We start from the raw sequence: 22,004 nt of genomic DNA, 5'->3' as shown, positions 1-22,004 counted from the left end.
AATCGGAGAGGGTCGAGCTTAATGTTTGGGACGTTTGGCGTGGAATGACCCAATTGCTAACTTAAGGAAGGTCAATCCATTCTTGGCAATTTGACAAGGATTCATATGCATAGTATCATTTGTTAAAAGCAATTATCAATATGCTTGCAATTGCCTGGATGAAAGGAGTCTTTCCTCCCTCTCACTGGTAGATCTAGAGCCCTCCCCCCCTCTCTCTCTCTCTGAATCCACCAGTGCAATAATCGAAGGTGGAATACCCTGGCTCTGTTCTTGCCTGCATACATAAAGGTAACACATAATCTTCACGTCTAGCTGGTTCATTGAGACACAGCGAATAAACCAAGCTGTTGCATTTTTGAATAATGCTGTGTTCATAGCACATGGCTAGCACCCAACCCACTCCAAATGTTAAACTGCGTGTAGAGGTGAATCTCAGCCACAAAAATACGAATTTAAACAGCACCAATCAATTTAGCCACACGCAGTGTTATGCATGGTGTAAGCTACATATATCCTTTAGGTGAGGACGCTTGCGAGATGCGATCGACCAGATAAAGTAGCAGCAGCGCATGTCCATTGGCCCAGTGACGGCAGCGGATACCTATTGGCGGGACGACGCAACTTCAAGGCAGAAGAGATTTTAATAGCTTAATCTCACGTTGGTATAGCAAGCAGCGCTTCGCAGGAAATCTGAAATGATTGAGTGACGCATAAAAGTAGGTCACCATAGTGAGGGGACAGCATGGGGGAGAGGGCATGCATGCGTCCCTTGTCTGCGCAAGCGCTCGCCTGCGTTTCAACTGAAGTTGCGTTGTTCCGCTGATAGGTATCCGTTGCCGTCACTGGGCCGATAGATGCCTGCCGTTGCTACTTTATCTGGTCAATATCTTACACCGTGGTGTTGTGGCATGAATGAAATTAAGTACAATGCAATCAACAGTTAAAGTAGAATTTTTATTTGCCAGCAACACGATACACCGACTGAGCTACAGCTGTGTACAATGGAGCTGCGATCACAAACAGTTAGTTGCAAGTGACTGTGTTGATCTACCAGCTGCCAGCACAAAGAGGTGCGTATACACTACATCCAGGAAAAAGTTATGTACATGGGACAACATGGGACCATGAAATAATGTGAATGCGATCTGGGCTAGATTGACCTACGTGTAAGCTTCACAGCCCAACAGAGCGAAGCAACCTGGCTATATCACACAGCTGTCTGTTCAACGCTTGTCAGGAGAGATCAACAAGCACCAAGTAAGTAGTAGGTGTATGCACAAGATCTCACGCGTAACACAAATTTCCTGTTGCTTGGGCATGGTGCAATAAAGTGCAAACCTTGTAAGAAACGGCTAGGAGCTCGTTTTCAACATCGGCACAAAAGAAATGCATTACTCTCACGGATCTGGTAAACAGTCATCTTGTGGCACCTCCAATATTACTATACAAGGTCACCAGGCATGCATAGAGAAATGGGTGACTAGACAATTAGCCTCAGTAACTTGTGAACTAGCCTTACCTCGAATAAACAAAAGTGCAAGCTAAATACAGAACACCTCTGCGTAGGCCACTTCCTTCTGCAGGTAGGCAGAGAAACAAGAACAGAAACTGAACATGCTAAACTTCTGCCAAAGACTGTGCTTAGGTATGGAAAAAAAAAGCATAGACACTCAAAGGAATGTATGAGACAAATTTAGCAAACGACTTACATCTACATAAAGCTCAAAGGTTTACCATTTAAATAGAGAATATAATTGCCGCAAAGATTAAACATGAAGCTTTCAAAATTACAGCATTGAAATAGTAAACACGAACAATGAAAAGTTGCAACATTATGCTTATTGCTGACCTGGTGCTACAGAAAGCACCTTGTATAAATATCTACCAACTTCAAACCGGTTTTAAAGCATTCTGATATCATTTCCCCGATTGCTGGTAGTGTTCAGTAAAGAACCAAGCAATATAGTACAATAAAAACGTTTATCTCGCTATACAAAAAGAGCTGAGTAGCTGTCGGCAGCTTTTCTAACACACTTTACAAAGCCATCATGTTTGATCGATATGCTTAGCAGGTTTCACACAACAAGCCAATGGCTCAGATATGCCAACACCAAAGGTGACACCACGGAGTACGCTGCCGCAACCTCGGGTGTGGATCCGAGAAAGATCGTAGGTTAACAAATTGACTTGCCAAGCATGTGATATGACATTTCACTTAAACGAACACTTAAGAGAATTTGTAAAATAGTTTAGACAGATGGATTACTCATTCAAAACTCTATCAGCGTTTATTGGGCCAAAAAAAAAATTATTATAACCAGGGGAAATGGAGGCCAAACTTTCCTTATTAAAAACTTTGCGCCCAAGTCAGGAAGATGATGAAATCATTGCAGTGTCACAGATGTAGCATTGTGTTTTCTTTTTTCTTTTTCTTCACATTGAAACCCTTTTAATGCAGACGTCAGCTTGAGTATGTTCCCAAATGCAATGTAATTCCTTTTTTTTAACAACAATGAGGTGTAAGCAGATGCTGTCAAAGCTTATAATGTCACATAGCTGATGTGGGACTTTCAATGTGGCACTGCCATTCCCATTTCATTTTTGAGTCTTTTTCAGGTGCCTGAGCTTTCACTAAGAATGAATAGTCTGCATTTCACAAAATGTACTTCACAGATTTGGCCCAATTCTCCTTAGTGTCCCTTTATTACTATTACAGCAGTGGCATTCTGCTTATACGGTGACGTTTATCTGCCCTGTAGTTCAGTTAGCAGTACAGTATAATTAACGTCAGACGGCAAACATGACATGCGGAAACAGAATGGCTGTATTTTGCCAACTATTAGTGCAGTTGAAAACTACAAGCCTTTCCGCACGAGAGGTAGAACAGTTCGTATTATTACATACTTACTTTATCCACAAGAAGTTTCAGCTATCACAATGTACACATCTGAGATAATCAGGAACTAAACCTTCGGCAGAAATTTCAAGCAAACTTGCTGTTTACAAGCCACATTAGCGCAGTGCAAAAAAGAGGACCAAGTTTAAACATGGACATTATAATATTAGGCGCTGCATAAAGAAAGCTATGCATATGGTTGCAATGAAACAGCATAACAGATCAGCAATGAACAAGCCAAACGGCTTGAATCCTAAAAACTGTTATGGAACGGTGACAAGACCACGAGACCAACAACACTGTGGACATCTTGGCATACATTAGCACTTCACCTTAAATAAACAGCTTCGCCTTAAATAAAACAGCTGTGAAAAGAGGTCCACATTTTCTTTCTGCCGTGCAACACCATGGGTAGGCCTACCAGAACAAGCTATAACCAATAAGAAGCGCTACAAAATATGACATAAAAGTGCCTAAAGACTTATTCAACACAGCTTGCTGGTTTAGGAATCAATGATGGCAACAGTAGGACTACAGTTATTCTTGAGTTAATGTTCGCCCTGCTTCTGCACCATCAATAGGCTCAGCTTTCAAACACAGGCTTTAATTGTTCAAGAAAAAGGCCAGGTCTGCATTCCACTCGCAGGCTCAATCTGGGACACTGTGCTGTTAAATATTGAATCTCTGCTCCGCACATCATTCCACCTGAACACGTACATGTAGGTAGCAGGACAAAGAAGAGATGGTTAACAGCTGAAAAGACAAATAAGGCAAAAGAAAGAAAAAGGTGGTACTTTCTCGTGAATGTAACAAAAAAAAAAAAAAAAAAAAGACATTGTTGTGCTCAGTTTTGCATCATCAAATGTCATAGCCACTTGCTCGGCACAGGAATGTAAAGGAGAAAGCCGACAAGGCAGGAGACAACAAATATGATGTCAGACGTAGCTGGATGAACCGCGCCTGTCGCCGCTGACACGGCTCACAATTTCCAGGATGTAGAGGAAGAGCGTGATGACGTCCATGTAGAGTGTCAGGGCTGCAAAGATGTACTCCTCGGGCGTGATGGAGAACTTGTGCCGCCCCCCAACCATAAGCTGCGTGTCGAAGACAAGGTACTGTGGAAGAAAGTGCAACAAAAAGCGATATAAATTTAAACACTGACTGACAGCAGTTTCGTTGTGGAGTAATGTTTTGCTCCTTTAAGGCTACTGTCTTCAATCACTGGCATATAAGTAACATCTGGCCATAAACAAATTTAATGGCAATGTGACCCTGTCAAAACATGCTGTTGAAGACGTCTATCTTTTATGGGTGCACATGTTCACTTACAATAAATAATTACACATATGCAAAGATAGCTGGCATAACTGTGTAAGATACATTTATTTCTTTTGAAAATGTAATGTTTCAAATAATGACAATGCTTGCCTAGACATTTAATTATTTATGTATGTATTCAAGGATTTATAGAAGTGCAGTGTGACAACTACTAGGTGAGTCAGGTAGAAACCTTGCATAGGTACAATATAAACTTTCAAGAACATGCTATCAAAATTTACTAATTGCAGGCTGAATAAGAGAGCCACCAGATAACGTAAAATTATAATAATGGCGATGCGCCTTGGCGATTACCAGTAAAAAATGCTTGCTACATATGAACTACTGAGTATCAGGTTGATAATTTATAGGAATAGCGTCTGTACGTAACTAAACATGCTGGTAAGATCTCAAAGTGAAAAAGTGATTAGGTATATTGGCATCACAATACTGACAAATAGCTGCAAAATGCTCTTTTGAGTAGCAAAGTGACTCTAAAATTGTCCATATAGGTGAATGTGCCGATATTTCGCTGTTTGAAACTTCGTACACGCATTGAAAGAGTGATAAGTTTCTAGGTCGCTGCCACAGGAGAAGCACCAGCAGTGCTGGCCAGTGCCAGTGGCATAGAGGAAAGAGAAAGTTTTCCTCCTTATTTGGTCAGCAGACCTGTAGTGATGATCTTGCCACAGTGCAGACAGTGACTCCACTGTTTGAATAGTGCTTCAGTGAGCGTCCATGGTGATACAGTCATGTGACCTAGAGATTGAGCCAGCGTTCGTTAAAGTACATGAACGACAGTGTTACTATAATGTTACTATAATGTGCCACGAGGACTGCACCCCAAATGGCAGTTCAGTTGAAATGAGTGATGTAAACAGCTTTCCTGGATATTTGGTTGCGGTTTTGCAAGGCTGCACAAGTCTGCGGATTTTCTGTTTTACCTTACACCATCACACTTTCCTTTGCTAACCACAGCAGAAAAAAATAAAGAACATTTTGCAGACCTTACGCACTGTGGGAATTGATGTTATGCGAAGCATTATGTAAGTAACAAGCTATCTTGCATCACTTGGGCTTCTGCAAAGTGTTACCGGATGGACCAACTTGTTTGCATAAGGTGAGCAATAATGTGTGATGCAAGTGTATGTGATGACAGCAACAAATCGGTGGTGACATTTCATTCCTGTGTCTGTGGCCTAATGGAAACCGGCACGCACATACATGGTCTTGTTTTTCTAAGCAAGTTGTTGCTATGCGACATGACGCACGTACCAATCATCCGAAAGAGCTAGATGGCATTGGCTTGAGAAAAGTACCTGTGCGTCTGCGGTCAAATTTTTTTTCACATCGGGCCTGTTGTGCTGGAAAACTCGGGTTTCATCCCAGCATTGTACAGATCATTTTTTTTAAAAGGCCCGGAACTAAGAATGAAACCTACCTACCACAAAGCACCTGGTATGAAGCAAAGAATGCTTCATATAAAAGGAAATAATGAATTCCCCACGAGGGATCTTCTAAAACAGCTGCCAGAGCTTGAGCACAAAGAAGGTAGAGCACAGATTGCAGAGGCGCTGAGGGCAGCAGTTGTGAAACTTCATTACTCTTGAACAATGCTAGGAATGTGGGCACCAGACTTTTCACCCTACTCTCAAATCTGGTTTCCTCACTTACATAGTACATTTGTCAAGTACTAGTTTCCTGACAGCTTCTCGATCTAATGCACAGCCTTAATGACATGTATCGTAAATCAAGAAGAAAATCCGGTGCCCAAGCAAATGCAGAATACTCAAATGCAAGCTCTGTGCACCTAGAGAAGTTGTTTGCAAAATGAGCACGGCACTGAACCTTCTAAGGAAGTGTTTGCTGCTGACTGACTGACATGTGCTTCCAGCACAAGGCATGGGTTGCCTGTCTCCAAGCGCTATCCTTTTTGGCATTGAAAGGCCAGCACGAAGGAGACCGAAACTCCTCCAATACCAAGAATAACTAAACAATGCTGCACTCCAGGTTTGTGAGAAGAATCGGGGCTCACAATAAATTGCCAAGTCAAATGCAGAGATGGAATTCTACGTACAAGTCACAACCTTGGCTGATTTAACAAGACCCAAAAAACGTGTTGCTTATGCATTGGTGTGAACAAAAAATGAATACACAAAGCATTTTTCCGCATGGAACACAATACAGACATCAAGACCACAGATTTAAAGACAACAGCAATAAGAACACAGACGGGTTGAGGTTGTCCTCAGCCATGCAATACCAAAGTACTCATGCAGCCCAGGTTTTCAAGAGGGGGGGAAAGGGGGGGGAATGGGAGAGTGAACAGAGATGACTATATGTGCTGCAGGAGGAAAGCTAAGATGAGATATTACATAGTCATTAATAACCAGAAAAAGGCAAACATTCAAACTGATGAACTACAGGAAGAAAAAGGTGGTAAGAAAGAAGAGTTGAAAATATGGGAAAAAAAGACATAAAAATGGGCACAAGGCAAGAGGGTTGCATAGAGAATGAAAAGCACGCATCGTGAGCAAACAAAAAGAAAGGAAGATCTGCCTTTTAGCAGTAGTGCCAACCCATGCATGAAGAAAAATAAGTAGACAACCAATACAAAAGCATATAAAGCATGGGTGACGTGGAGGCAGCTTGAGCAGCAGAATGAGCATGCGAAACCAGCCAGGAAGCGAACCAAGAAGAGGCACTGATGAAGAGAACTAACCATAGGTTCAGTCTCTGCTGGCGTAACCAACAATTTGCAGGATCATGAGGAAGAGGTTGATGACGTCCACGTAGAGGCTCAGTGCTGCAAAGATGTACTCCTCCGGCGACACAGAGTACTTGTGGTTGCCACCAAGCATCATTTGAGTGTCAAACACTAGATACTAAGGAAGTGGTCATGATAAATGGGTACAGGGGAAAGAGGTGGGATAGTGTAAAAGGGCAGAAAAAAAAAAAGTCAGACACTAAGCAACAGAGTCAAATACTATGGTACAAGGTATCCAATAATAGGTACAATGTGCTTTTTTATTAAGTATCATCACTACATAATAACTATAATATCATCGCTACAGTAGGTGGCCTCTTTGGCATCTCATTCAAAAAAGATTAGTGCTCCCTCTTTAATCCTGGTCAGATATAAAATCACTGACCACAATAACATGTGGAGGGCAGAGTCTGTATGAAATCACGTTGCAGCAAGTGTATCCTCCCTAGAATTAATTTGTGAACTGTATAATTCCCCATGTGCCTACCATATTGTATCCCTAGAATCTAGGCTGAGTGGGGAATCCTAAAGGAAGTTTAACCTTTTTGTGACTTCTGTGCCACCAGAACGTTTGCAGTGAGGTGTACCAAAGCAATATACTAGTGAAAAAAGAAGAAAAAGAATTCCATCAGCATTTTTTGCTGAACAAGAAAACAATTTGCAATTGCTACAATCTGCCTTTTTCATTTTCCTGTGCTGCCCTCTGCCGCACGTCACTGGAAATGTTTTGGAAGGGTGCCGGGGCTATTGCCGCTTGATTTTTGTACCTGCACCCATACTGAGTGTGCGCCGGTTGGCAGTTTTTTGGATCGCGAATAATTATTAATGGCTTCTCAGGGGCAGCATGCCATTCCTGGAAGCCATGTAGCACTCACCGACTACTGGGTGAGGAGGCCTGAATGTGCTGTTGTGCTAACCGTGCGGTTGATAAAGGTACGCTGACTCCATCTGCTGACATGGCCGGGCTGCTTTGGAATTTGTTATTACTGATTTCTGCACTCGCAGCTCGCTTTTTGTATTTTTTTTCCTAGAAATTGTTTAGACATTTCACATATTCAAGAAGTCTTCAAGTGCAGCCTTCTGCGTCGGATTTACCAAAGCAGTGCACTTGTTTACATCGACATCTAGAGCCACAGACCATTGTTAGCGTCAAATATTGGGGAAAAGGTGCATTGCTGAAATGAAATAATGTCAAAACGTAGCAAAACACACATCTCTTTGCATATGAGCTGCTTTGTTCTGCCCTGAGATGAGTCAATACGAGTGGCAAGCCACTTAAACAATGGCAACTGTGATTCAGATACATATATTAGGGTTTTTAATTTATTACTGTCATGCTTTTCTTTAACTTCATCATGCTTGCAGTTTGCGCGTGCCTTAAAACATTATTAGAGAAAACTGTGCTCGCATAAGCGCTCATTTATAGGGCAGGCTGTTATTTCACAAAAACGCAGATTCCATCGCTGACATCGTTGGTACTATAACTGAGCGAGGCGGTTGTTTATGCTGTACTGAATGCAGTCTCTTGTTTCCCCTCTAACATAGAGGTAAACAGTGCATCTCTGGAATTAAAAAATGTGTAAGCATAACAACACGCACATACCCACCCATCTACGTAGTGAATGTGACCGGCAGCCTACGAGAACAGTGATGTACAGATGTTGGCACAGAGCTGTGTCGCTAGTTATTGTGTATATGCCGTGCAAAGTGACGAGTAATTGATTTCAAATTGCAAAGGCCAGATCTCAACTATGAAAGCAGTTTCCTTCATCCTAACTGCTTACTTTTCAGTTCAGGTCTGCCGGTAGCTGGTGCCTGAATTCAATGGCGCTAGGCCCAACCTTTGCTGAACAGGATCAACCTTGGCTCAGACTCCATGTGCATGGCATGCGAGGGTTGAAGCTTGTGTATTTCAACTTCGTAGGCATGTATTGATTCATTTTAGTGTGCTTAAATATATATACAAGGGAAGGCACTGCAGCTATTGCATTGTCGGTTCGACGGCTGATTGCGCAGGGTTCGGTCAAATGATGGTCGGCCATGGCAATTTTATCGACAAGAAAGCACGTCACAGTACAACTTGTGCTCGTCAGTTGCATTGTTGTCGACCTGGTATGATAAAATGGTCTCAGCGACAAACTGGGCTGAATAGTCAGCCAATCATTAGTGCGAGCGTCTTGTCTGTCTCGTATCGACCCTGTGTTATCGCGCCTTAAACGAGTACATGAAGTCAGGTACGTGCTGCCACCACCAGCAAGTGAGGGCCGATGTTGCTAGAAGACTCTGTCAGCAACATGATATTTTTAAGTGTTGCCCAAATGTAACGCAGGAGTTTGCCGTTAAATTTGCTAGCCATCAATGAAAGGCGGCAACAATGAAGCTTATGGTGCAGTCCGGATGAAGCCCTGCCGTTTTCTGTTTAAGTGGAGTTGCAGTCTTACGCTACGCACATTTACAGCACCGCACAGACTTTGAGATACAAGTAGAGTTTTAATGCGGTACACGGCACGAGTGTTTGCAGCAGAGCGCGTCTGAGCATTTTTTTCCCCCCTATTTTTTCACAGGTGACTTTCTCCCGAGATCAAGCTGCACAGCCGTGCGCGTGGCCCTTCCAAAACATTTTGCGACTAATCCGTCAGGGCAAGGCGCATGCGCCGTCGCGCCGTGAAAAAGGCGGATTAGGCACTGATGCTATGTGCAGCAGCAACACTGAACTTAGATGAATGTATGCAAAGCAATAGTTACACTACAATATCGAGGTGGGCACAGCTGCTGACTAGCTCGTCTCCTGTGGTCTGAGTAATAAAATGACAAAATTTATAAAACAATGGCAAGCTAGAAGTGTCAACATCCAGTAAGATTAAAGCCAGGACTTCAAACAAAGAATACCTTTTTTGTTCTCTTATCTGAACTTACCACAGAAAAGAGGAGGGCTCCAATGCATGCATAAACCAGGCGCACAATCTGAGGAAAGGAAAACAGCTGTGTCAGTGAAGAGTTTGGGAGACACAGAGTTCTGCAAGAAAGGTGACTCAAGCCTCACATCTCCTTTGATGAAGATCAGAGCAAAGCCGAAGCACATGAAAACCAAGGCGCAGACGAACAGGATGCCAGACATTGCAGTGAAGTCCCACTAGAAAAAAAGAGGAAGATTGCCGGCATGAAGAGTCAAGCATCAACTCGGGTGCATTGAAAGCAAGAAAGTCTGTTCATGTGAGACACATACCTTTGTTTGGAAAGCAAACAGGGTCAGCCCGAGGCATACAACCTAATCAAGAACACAAGAAAGGCCACATTTGAATAACAAGAGACAACCATTACGTGCATGTTGTTAATGCAATGTGAAATGTATTTTATGATCGAGACCACTCAGGTAATAAAGAAAAGAAAAAAAGAAAAAGAGAGCCTTTACAACGTCAGCTTGTTTCAACTATTGGCAGGCAAAGAAACAGTCTCTATAGTGCACCTAAGCTAGACATTAAGCAGTTTGGCACACAATGTGAATGAATGAATAAAAAAGCAAAGTGTGATAGCAAATTATTAAAGTGAAAAGGCTTGACAAAATGTTTTAATGTGTAAGAACACTGAGGTCTACTTACAGTGCAGATTCCCACTGCAATCATCACTTCTTTCACTTCGTAGAAACTGAAGGAATAAGAGCAATGAAGATTGCATGTCAATTGGTTTATTAGGTTTATCGATGAAAATAAACTGAGAGGCCAAGGGTCATAGTGACAATTTACACTTAGAATAAGGAACAACTGTCCTTGCTTAAGATGAAAATGATCAATTGATCTTCCTTCCCTCCATTAATAAATTAAGATAACGGTATATTGCTGAAATATCCAAATAACTGCTGGCACACCACTTAAGCCTTAGTACATCACAGCAAATTAAAACTCTGTTAGTTACAGAATCGATAATTCTGGCTATGCACAAGCTTGTGAGTAGGCATCTCATCTTGGCAGAGCTCCACTGCTTGTGTGTACTACACTATAGAGCGAGGACAATTTTTTAACCAAGAGACTCATCAAGAAGTGCTTCGTCACCTCACAACTGATAAACAGCAGTACAATAAGTAACATAAGCACGGACTAAAAATCATGATGCTTACAGGTTTGTGCGCCAGCACATTCCTGCTTATAAAAGCGAAGAACTTACCTTGAGACTGTGCCAAGCAGAACACCTTCACAAACAGTCTGCAATAAGGAGAGAGTAGACACAACTGCACAATGACTTTGGTAACAGACGTTTTTGGCGCGAGTATCAACAAAATAACAAATGCAACTTCAGTAGTAAATGCTGCATATTGGCACTGTTTGCTGCATGGTTCATCAACAATGGCCATTATGTCAACAAAGATTGAAGTACAAAACCATGCGTCATTGTACTAGAGGGCTACGATTGAAAATGTGGGCAGTGTAGTAGTACTGCTTAATATTACCACTATCACCCCACCCATGTGACAGACTAGTGTGAGCAAGCTAATTCGTGCCATGCATGCACCCTTTACAGATTAGCTAGTGCAGGCAGACCTTTCTTCTTTCAATCCTTAATTTATATATGGCGAGAGATATGTGCAGCTACATGTGAAGTTAGCTTTTGCCTTCAATATGGTAAATATTTGTGCACAGTAGGCCTTCGCCTTCTATTGGTTTGTCATTTTTTACCTCTGTAAGACATGACAAAAAGAACGATGAGTAACACGAGAACAAGGTGAGAGCAGGAGCCAACGTTGCGACAAGTGGTCTTGTCTTCTTCAAGGCGACATATGCTCTCCTTGGCACAGTATATATAGGTAGGGTTCTTCTAAAGGGGAGAGAAGGTAAGGTGGGTGGGTGAGGTAACGAGCGAGAGTGTGTTAGCGGAGAGGGTGTCGCTTTCGGTGTCGAATTGAAAAGAAATATAATGCAATACTGATAGTCGGTGGAGGAGTTGCCTCAAACTTCTCCACCGACTATCAGTAGTGCATTATATTTCTTTTCGACACCCTCGCCGCTAACACACTCTCGCTCGTTACCTCACCCACCCGCCTTACCTTCTCTCCCCTTTAGAAGAACTCTACCTATACATACTGTGCCGAGGAGAGCATATGTCGCCTTGAAGAAGACAAGTCCACTTGCCGAAACGTTGGCTCCTGCTCTCACCTTGTTCTCGTGTTACACATCGTCTTGAATCGCCATCTCCCGCATTCCCCTTGTTTTCCCTGGATGACAAAAAGAAGAAATACAAAATACGTGGAAGAAAGAAAGAATCATAAGCTGTAGTTAAGAGAGCTGTGCAATACTCACAAATAACAGGAGCAGAATCAAGTTGATAGGGAATGCACGACGAACAGTATCACAGCAGGCAAGCACAATCATGAGTACAAATGTTATGACCCTGCAATAGAGTGGCTTCATGAGTAACTCAGGCTTGGTGGAAAAGTCACGACCAACACCAGATACCTGTTGATGTCGTACTTACATGGCAGATATGTAGAGTGCTGGGTGCTGTCGTGAATATAATTGCACGTTTGGCCTAGGAGCAGCAAAAGAGGAAAGCGTTACAATGTGGCTCAGCGCACAACATGATATAAAATAATTTGTGCTGAAAAACACATTAAAGAAATGTTTGTCTATGTCAGATTGGTAAATTACACTTTTGAAAGTGTCTAGCTATGAAAAGTGAAAAAACGAAAGTCAGGCGGCCACCACCTTGCAGTTCCTGCTGCAGCCCTGTATGACATCACAGATTTTAGCAGCATCTGATCGCTGTTATCAGTCTTTTATTATCGGAATTTTATTGCGATAGCTTTTTATATGGACACTCCAACGCAGATTTCTGCCGTCGGCGTCGCCGTGAGGTTCCGTATGACATCAACGGCGATGAAATCGTCGCCGCGCTCCGGACGCTGTATGTGCGAGTGAAAGGGTGCTCCGGACGCGCGCTTTCACGGGGAGCGAACGTGCGTCGGAGAGCAAACGCGCGTTCTGCGCCGTGCTCCCTGAAGGGCTGCAGAATTAAGCGTCTCTTTCCTCCTTTCCATATACAGAGAGCAAACGCAACTTTTTCCGTCGTGCGATAGGCTGTGGGCGGACTGGGACGGAGGGAGGGGAGGCGACGTTTAGCTGCGGCACCAAACGCGTATTTATATAAAAACGCCGCGCGCGTTCGGTGCGAACGCGGGCAAAGCGCTGATGGCGTCGACAACAGTTCTGCGCGTTGCTGGTGCTGCTGCATGTCCGAGTTTATACAGCTGATAAAACTACTATCCTTACTCCGTATAGCTCTCTACTAATTTGCTATCGCAATTGGTGCTTCGCCTTTCGGGTGAAACTGCGACAAACTTTTTTTGAAAGTAAGCCATGACTCAACCTAGCAACCTTTATGTACAACTGCTGCACACGAATGGCTTATGTGCATATACAATGAGATTCCTGGAATACCATTGATGTCACTGGAAAAAGGTAGGAATCAAAAAACTGTGAAATTATTTTTGTACCATCGTGATTAAGCTGATTGTCCTACATATTGGTGAAATAAATTTACTTTGTGTTTCCTACTTACTGCACACTAACCTTTGAACTTTGTTCTGCTTGCAATAACTTTAGTGCTACTCGGTGATCTCCTGAATATATACAAATATGTTAGTACTTTGTCCATTGTAATTCGCTTGTTTTTATTTGCCATGGTCATGGTACATGTAATATATTGACATGTGTACTCTTAATTGCTGCTGCCATGTAGTGCTGTACTGTGTCTACTTGGCAATGTAACACTACTTCTGCGGCTTTTAGCTTAGCTGACCTTCCAGCACATTGTTTGGAAAATAATGTTTCTGAAATTCTGAAAACTGTGGTTCGGGTACGAAATTCAAGAAGCCAAGTTAAGTATTTATTTTCCCAATATTAATAATTAATATTATCTCACAAAAGAAAGGCAAGCACACTTTAAATAAATCTTCACGAAATCTAAACCTACTCAAGCGTTCCTCTTAATGCCTATTTAACTGCATCACTGTGAAGTTACATTCTACTGTTTAGCTGTTACCAACTTCAATTGTTTGCAGAAGCATGAAATGTAGCTATGAAAAGAAGAATTATTGTTAGCAAAAGTGTGATGGCATGTCCTCACAGTTTTTAGCAGCTATGTGAACACATACTGTAATGACATATCAAAAAATACTTTCAGACTGGTCTGGAAACTGTGCATAGCACTTTTGGCAGCAGACTAAATTAAAAGAACCAAAATACAGTTTGATATGAATATGCCATGCACCTATGTGATACATACTCAAATATAAAGAGTGCAATGAATGCTCCTGTGATGCCCAGCTGCACCATGAGGATTCCGTACACCTTGCGGATGAACCCTGCCAAAGGAAACAGTGGTGAGGGACAGGCAAGGATTTAGACAGAAACACCCACAGATTCTGTCCAAGACCGACGTGTTACATAGTCTGGTTTGTCTGACATGCAGAGCACTATCAACATTTATGGAAACAAACAAACAAATGGATGAATTATTCAATGAACAATAAAATGCAAGCCTTGTACACAGAAAAGTTAATTGCTAAGCCCCACTGTAAGAAAATTACGTAAAACTGAGTTTTTCCTTTTTCAGAATGTAATATGCATGGTTTACTTGACTGATTGACTATTGACTTAGAGACGGTGTATAATGTGCCAAAACAATGCAAAGACTATGAAAGATGCCCGAGTGAAGGGCTACGAATAATTTTGGCCATATGAGGTTCTGTAGCATGCACGCAATGTGCCGTACATAAGTGTTTTTTGCATTGCACCGTAACTGGAATGCGGCTGCTGTGGCCAGAAATTGAACCCACTACCTCTCTCTCTGCAGCAAAAGTGCCATAGCCATGAAGTCATTGTAGCGGCTAAAGTAGAATTTATAAAGAGGCATTATCATCTGCTTTTCTAAGAATTTTATATATAATTACAACATGCTTGAAGGAAGGTAAAAATATGCAAGACCAACAACCTTCCTGTTGTGTGCAGAGGGAACCTCTCTAATTACTGTGAAAATCTGCAAAACCTTGCCTCATGCACTAGAGGTCCCAGGCTTCATTGCTGTGTGAAAAGCTTTATGTGAACTAAAACAGGAATATGCACCAACAGCGATTTCATTAGTGAGCATTGCGGGGGCAGTACAAGCTGTCTCCCTTGACTTAATGCTACATTTTATGATGTTCTCAACACATTTGTAGTGACAGTGAGATTATGTTAAAGTAAAGCAAACTTTGAAACAGAGGTGGCAGCCAGGTAGTGTAAAAAAAAAAAATAATAATTTTTTTGCTGATGTTGCTGCATTGTTACTCATGCACTAGCTTATTCTATCACTTTGCTGCACTCTACAAGTTTACTTTTTCTGTCTCGTTGACAATCATGAATTCTTTACATTGCAAAATAAATTAATTTCTGAAAAAATAAACACAATTTTCTTGTGTGTTCATGTACATGACGCATAGTTTTCTTTGAAATATTGTTACGGAGCAGTGGGGCATGGTGTGTCCATGAACAACGAAGACGATTTGGCTAGGAGAGCGAGCGGCTGGTTTAGGCAGCCATATTGTGTATCTGGCATTGCAGCAATTTGGTAAATACGTGTAAATACACCTTTCGGTTTACTATTTTTGCCCCGTGGCAATATGTCTGGCTGTGACACTTTTAAGGCTCAAAATCTTTAAAACCCCGTGTTTTTAGAAGCAGTACAAGAACAAAATAGAGCAGAACATGATTGAAATAAAATGTAAGAAACATCGGTACACTTGAATCTTCTGCAAGCTGCCAGACCTCCTCTCGCGCTTTGAGAAACAGGAGCAACAAAAGACAGACCAAGGGATGGCCAAGACATTAGAAACACATTCAAGCATTTCAAAATTTTCCAGAGCCTGTGAAATGTGCCCAATAAAGGATATGTCATCGAGTTAGAGGGCTGGAGCACTTTTAGTGGCTAATTGCTTTTGACAGCGCCCATGCTATAACTGTGTTGAAGGAGAGAAGAGAGTGCACTGTCCTATGACGATACTTATTACTACCTTATCAAACAACACAGAACTCAGCCTTGCGGCTATGGTGATGTAAAACACTTCACTTTTTTAACCTCACTGTCAGGGTTTTACAACTGCTACTGGTGTTAAAACATTTCAATACGTTCCAAATATGTTCCCAAAACAACTATGAAAGTTGTGTAAATCCTTAAGCCGTGCTATGTAGATTTGTGTGCACTGCATGTTCCATGCAGCGATGTCAAGGGAAAAACAATAGACCTTGAGCTGCATGCAAATTGAATGCTCTGTTTACTTAAGCAGGCTCAATTTCACTTCAGAGCTCGGAATGCTGCTACGCATGACAACATTGCTGAAGGCACTATGTTTATGAGAAGTTCGACTTGCTACGTCCTATCAGCAGTGGCGAAGAAAAATTTCTTGTCCTATAATGCCTGCAAGCCAATAAATACTACTTACACATGTGATTTGAGTTAGTGACTTATTTTCATGAAATAACATGGCATATATATGACTGAAATTACATACAAGATTCAATTCAAATTAGAAACCTTCACTAGAAATTGCAGAAATGATTTTCTACCACACGTTTGATTTTTTCTACTATGTGGCATAAAATTATGTATCTGATAGATTCACCGGCAGTCCATCATTAATCCCTAGTGGATAAAATAAGGCAATTGGCTGTGCAGTGATGGCACATTGTACTCTGAAGTACTTAATCTGGCATTAAAAATGTCCTAATGTTCTTTTTTTTTTCCTGCTCGCACTTTACTTCATTGTGATGCACACTTTTCACAAAACTTCCAAACCACCACCTAAGCGACATCTGTCACCAGGCCTTGTGACATGCCACTCGTGATGTATGCCTGGCACCAATGCTCAGGAGACCAAGCAAAAACAACCCCGATCAATCTCCAAGGCTTTGCAGCAGAGAATGTTCCACCATGATTCCCAGTATGCGGTCCAAGTCCTGCTACTTACGTAGCAGCTTCTAAACTTTTCACGAAGGTGCATAAGGCGTAAAACGGGTAACATGTGAAACTTAGATATTTGTATAAAAACGACTCAAGTCAGACTTCTGTGCTTACTTACCATGGCGGACCGCTTTTTCCGAGAAGGGGGATGCTCCACTATAGGCACTGCCAAGCCCTCCCATTTCTGCATCGTAGTAGGACATCCTAAGGGTAACAACAGGGATAAAGAAACCCACAATGAGTCTCAAGACACAACTTCTGGTCCTTATCTAATGTGGGTTTCCGCCCTGTCCAGAACCACAACTATTTCACTGAACCTTCCTCTTTAGGCGCAGAGCCCCCCCCTCATTTTCATTATCTATAACATGTAAACTGGGGCAGTATTCTTAAACGTTCCAGTTTGGCAATACTTTGCTTTTCGCTTTCAGACGCGCGCTGATTGGCTGTTTTAGCAAAACTGTATGAGCTGATTGGCTGATTGAGCCCGACGTCATTCAATTTTGCCCGACCAGCCAATCAGCGCGCGCCTGAAAGCAAAAAGTGAAATATCGCCGAAGTGGAACGTTTTAGAATACGGCCCCTGGAGAGGTTTAGCTCTTTCCTTACTACAGCCTAGAAAATTTATCAATTTGACTATTAGCATATCAATAAACTAGCAAACATTGGCTTCAGAATCCTTTTACAAGCTACATTATGCACTGGATGAATTGATGAGTGCATTTATTTTGTCAGGTATTGGTTTAATATAACTGAGAAGCAACACCTAGGCAATGAAATACATTGCAGTAGAAGGATCAGGATTAGCTTTGATCACTTGGGGTTCTTTGATGTGCACAGAAAGCTTCGTGTGCAAGCATTTCTGCCCAGTGATGTGGCTGCAGCAGCTGGCTGACAAATCTGCAACCTGGGGCTTGGCAGTGGAATGTCATTGCCAATAAGCCATCACATCATGTAGAAATACTAGCTGCATGTGTGCTGGGCTGCGTGAGCCACTGCCAGGTGATAATTTTGTATGCTTCAAGAAGTAACTAACAATGCCGGCCTACAGCAAGCCACCCATACACTCAGCAGATTGAAAACGTGACTCCTATAGTATTCAGTAGAAGCTATAAAATTGTTTTCTAATATTATTGTGCACGGTGAGCTTTCAGGTAACAACTCACCACAGAAAAATTATTACTGCCCTGCAGAGGAGGTAGAATACAGGCAGCAGGTGCAATAGACGGGGAACAAAAAGGGAAAGCTTCAACTAAAGAAATAATGAAATCAGCACCAGCACAATGTCAACTACAGTTGGCAGGCATCAAGGCAAATGTTAAAGCTGTCAGACAAAAGTTACTCATGCCCACCAGCACATGCTCTAGTACTTGTCCAGCTGGCAGATATCAAGATGCACTGTGGTGTTACAAGTACTGCAGTCTATGAGCAATAAGATATCACAGGCACGCTTTGCAGTGAGCCAGGAACATGAAAGCAGGGCACATTTGAAATGAAGCCAAAACATATGCATAATCACTGACAACAGCCATGATAAGACTGACACTTGCGGCATACTTGTAGAACCAGCTGAGATTCATCTATATTCAGAAAAGCGCTGCAGCCACTTTTAACATTTACTCTATTATTATGGAGTTTATGGAGCTTGCAATTTATGAATTGGTTCTAAAAAAATCAACATCTGCCCACTCACACCTAATGCAACTCTTTATTTTCGAGATATGTAACATTTTGATGTGCCCACAGTAATGGAATACTGCAATTCCACTTAAACAAACATTTAAATGTGGCATGCTCATTGCCAAAGCATGCTAAAACCAGCAAAAGTTAATGAAAAAGCACGCTTGCTGTCAAGTTCACCATATATGGCAGGCATTTTTTAGTTAAATAAGTTAACATTATTGAAGAATTCACATGAATTTTATTTATCTGAGGCACAATAATTGATGAAATTACACCCCTATTCATTGACATAAACCAGTAAAGCTGATATCTGCTACAAGATTGTTCGCATCATTTTTAGTAACAGCATACTATATGAAAAAGTAAGCATGCATAAAAAAAAAAGAAAAAAAAATTGTGTTCTTCCACCTCCACAAAATTTTGTGGATCACATTTTTATGTCTGTTCCAAAAGGTGTAGACGAATGTTAACTTGCCTCACAAAGTACAAACTTGCTCAGTGTCCAACACCTCGACTGCCTTCTTTGCACTGTAGCTCCTTTCCCAACTTCTCATCTCCATAAAGCTTTCTCATATAAGCAATACTAATTCAACGCACTTGTACAAAACGCCGCGATGCATAACATTACGTGCATTCCAATGCCAATCTGACATAGCTTGCGTTTTGCTATACCCATTGGTAATGTTTACCCGTTACGCAAAACGATAGACAGATGCGCGAAGGGGTGTTACCAACGCTGACGCAAGTCCGAGCAAAAGATTGCGCCCATATATACTGACTGCTATGAGGCAATCGATCACGAACATGCACAGTTCGTCAAGTTGTCAACGAAACGTCCACATAAACGTTAAGCAAAATAAAGTAAACAATCAGTGCAACGCGCGCAGTCTTACGGAGAATGCGCTGAAATCTCCAGTTGGCACAAACGATGCTTCGTCACGTTTGCTATGGTGTTGTTACCGCTACGCCGACGAGACAATGCGAATAACCGCATTCGGCGCATACGTAAAATAGCAGCTGGCGATACAATCAGCAATGGCACGCCAAGGAAACTGCAGTTTCCTGCTGTATGTCACAGGATCCGACAGACGGGTCACGCCACGCAAGACTGAGACTAGTAGCGAAACATATTTCGTTTTTTTTTTAATTTTCTACTTTCATAGATGAGAAAGAAAAACCACAATCACCTGTAGTGAGATAAGACAGCCTTAATTCAGTGCAGGAACCGCTGACGAAAGTTCTCTGTGAACGTAGAAAGATCGAGAAAGTTCGGTCTCCTCTAAACGGAAACTAGGGACACTTAGTCGAGCCGGCCACGCAGGAGTAATACTACTACTGTAAGGACGTTTCGCTTTGCCTTTATAGCAACAACGATAAACGAAGAGAATAAAACCATGCAGATAATCACGCTGTTGTCAGATAAGACCTCGTCCTTCAATATGGCGAACGCTGCGATCTATTCAAAAAACGGCACGGTGTCGGCGAACTACAGCAACGTTTCTTGCAAGGTTAAACGAAGAAACTGCTTCGATAAAGGACACGCAGTTGTGTTTCGAAAACGACTGTTTCTAGGAAAGTAAATCGATGAAGCAGCAGCGTTGGTGTGCAAAAGGATCCGCGGTGTGGAATTACCCTACGATTTGTGCTTAACCAAGTGCTAAATAATGCTGCTCAGGCGCGGATATAAAGAGACAGCATACCTTTTGATGATCACGGAGCACTCAGAGTGATGCAATCCTTCGTATCTGCAGGACAACAGATGTTTCTCACTAGTTTAGGAAGAACTCTAGCTTCCTGCTGCGCTAAGCTCTGAGAGCAACCGAGAGCAACAAAAATGACGTCAGCCGCACATAGTTGGTATCTCATTTTTAGAATCCGCCGCATTTGGCGGAATACTTTGTTCGCGATATGTTCGTGAGATGGCGCTTGTTTAAAATGCGAAATAGGGCGCCTCGATGCCCAGCGCCGACGTCCAGGGTGGAGACAACCCCGCTGGCGCCGCCATATTGTGTCACACGAGCTGAGACTCAGCTACGCTTGCGTTCATAAAGTGTTACTCGCGGCGCGCGTCCAAGTGCTTTGCCTTGATGAGGATTTTTTTATCGGTGTCCCATCTGCATATCTTTATAACCAATAGCCGTTAACTCGTCGAAGGTCGAAGACGTAAATGTATGGCGCCGGGAACATGCCCCAAGTTGCCTAATTCAATCACATTTAATATGCCGTGTGTATGTTTAAAATACGCACTATATTTTCTTTTTTTTTTGCGCTTCGATGCTTGGTATATAAGGTTTGCGACCCCCTGTGTGTGGAAGTTTTTCTTTTTCGCTGTTGTATTTTGGTTTACACGTCACGCCTCCTTTACCGTAGCCAGCCACTCGCGCACGACGGTTAGTTTCCCTTGCGTTGCGCGTGTTCTTCGCGTTCGTTGCAATTATTTGACGATATCTACACGTAATTTTTGCTTTTTTTGCCCACAAAACTGTGTGCTGACAGGATTAAGCTGGTGTAAAAATAACTGCGATGTGAAAATAAGGTTTAGTTAGTGCTGTAGAGAAAAATGTAACGTAACTTGTCTGTGTCAATCTTGCGTAGTACACACAAGAAATCAAACGATGCACAAAATACATTTACTTATAATGTCTCGTACAATCAATCATGAAAGAGATATGTACATGAAAAATTATATGTACTGTGTGGCGCCTGAAGGTTATGTTGAAAGACGAGATAAAAAAATTAATTCGCAAGGTAGGCTCGACACACAATTCGGGATAGAGAGAGTTTTTTTTTTTATTTATTCATTACATGAGGGGGGGGGGGGGGGTTCAAGTGAGTACATGAACCTTATTACACACAATATAAATCGAAAACAAGAATGCAAACAAGAAAACGCAACCGCAGGTAATATTAATCAAGATATCCAGCCAGATATCCAGCCAGAATACATACATCAGCTACCATCGAATACATCGCATCAGCCAAACACATCGATGGCGAGTACAGAACATTTCATAAATAACCATTAGAACACTGATAACTACATTGAAAACATAAACAACACTGCATACATATCACGTACAAACGACAGTCAAATACAGATTAGCAATGTTTTTCACTTCGAAAATATAGTCCATGATGATGTAGGGCTGTTGACGTTAACAGACGGCGCCCATCCTGTCGATTTCCCTCGTACTGGTCCTCTTCAAAGTGTTTCTAAGTACAGGTAAAACAACAAAAGTGATTATTGATATGAAAAGTTGCCTTGTAAATACAGAGAACCCATTACAGTGCTTAAAAATAAATTTTAGCAGAAGCAATGCTGTATTACCTCGCTTCACACGTTTCGAAGAAATGCAC

General features: G+C 42.0%; 1 protein-coding gene across 3 annotated transcripts; it reads right to left on the bottom strand.

The window, feature by feature from the left end:
• Positions 1-935: 935 nt before the first annotated feature.
• LOC119456014 (protein lifeguard 1) lies at positions 936-20,496 on the bottom strand. Of its 3 annotated transcripts, none has more exons than XM_037717603.2 (12): positions 20,348-20,496; positions 17,086-17,171; positions 14,256-14,334; positions 12,447-12,500; positions 12,272-12,362; positions 11,142-11,179; positions 10,580-10,625; positions 10,207-10,248; positions 10,024-10,113; positions 9,897-9,944; positions 6,936-7,098; positions 936-4,011 (listed from the first exon to the last, which is right to left on the bottom strand). In XM_037717603.2, the coding sequence occupies exons 2-11, from the start codon at positions 17,168-17,170 to the stop codon at positions 6,943-6,945; spliced, it is 729 nt and encodes a 242-aa protein (XP_037573531.1). In that variant the 5' UTR covers position 17,171; positions 20,348-20,496; the 3' UTR covers positions 936-4,011; positions 6,936-6,942. The 3 variants fall into 3 exon arrangements, with proteins under 3 accessions (XP_037573531.1, XP_049525462.1, XP_049525461.1); XM_049669505.1 differs by lacking the exon at positions 20,348-20,496 and adding an exon at positions 19,835-20,088; XM_049669504.1 differs by lacking the exon at positions 20,348-20,496 and adding an exon at positions 19,541-19,656.
• Between the last annotated feature and the right edge of the window lie 1,508 nt (positions 20,497-22,004).

Source organism: Dermacentor silvarum, chromosome 6 (genome assembly GCF_013339745.2).
Source record: "Dermacentor silvarum isolate Dsil-2018 chromosome 6, BIME_Dsil_1.4, whole genome shotgun sequence".
NCBI lineage: Eukaryota > Metazoa > Arthropoda > Arachnida > Ixodida > Ixodidae > Dermacentor > Dermacentor silvarum.
This window is presented reverse-complemented; position numbering and strand designations above follow the sequence as displayed.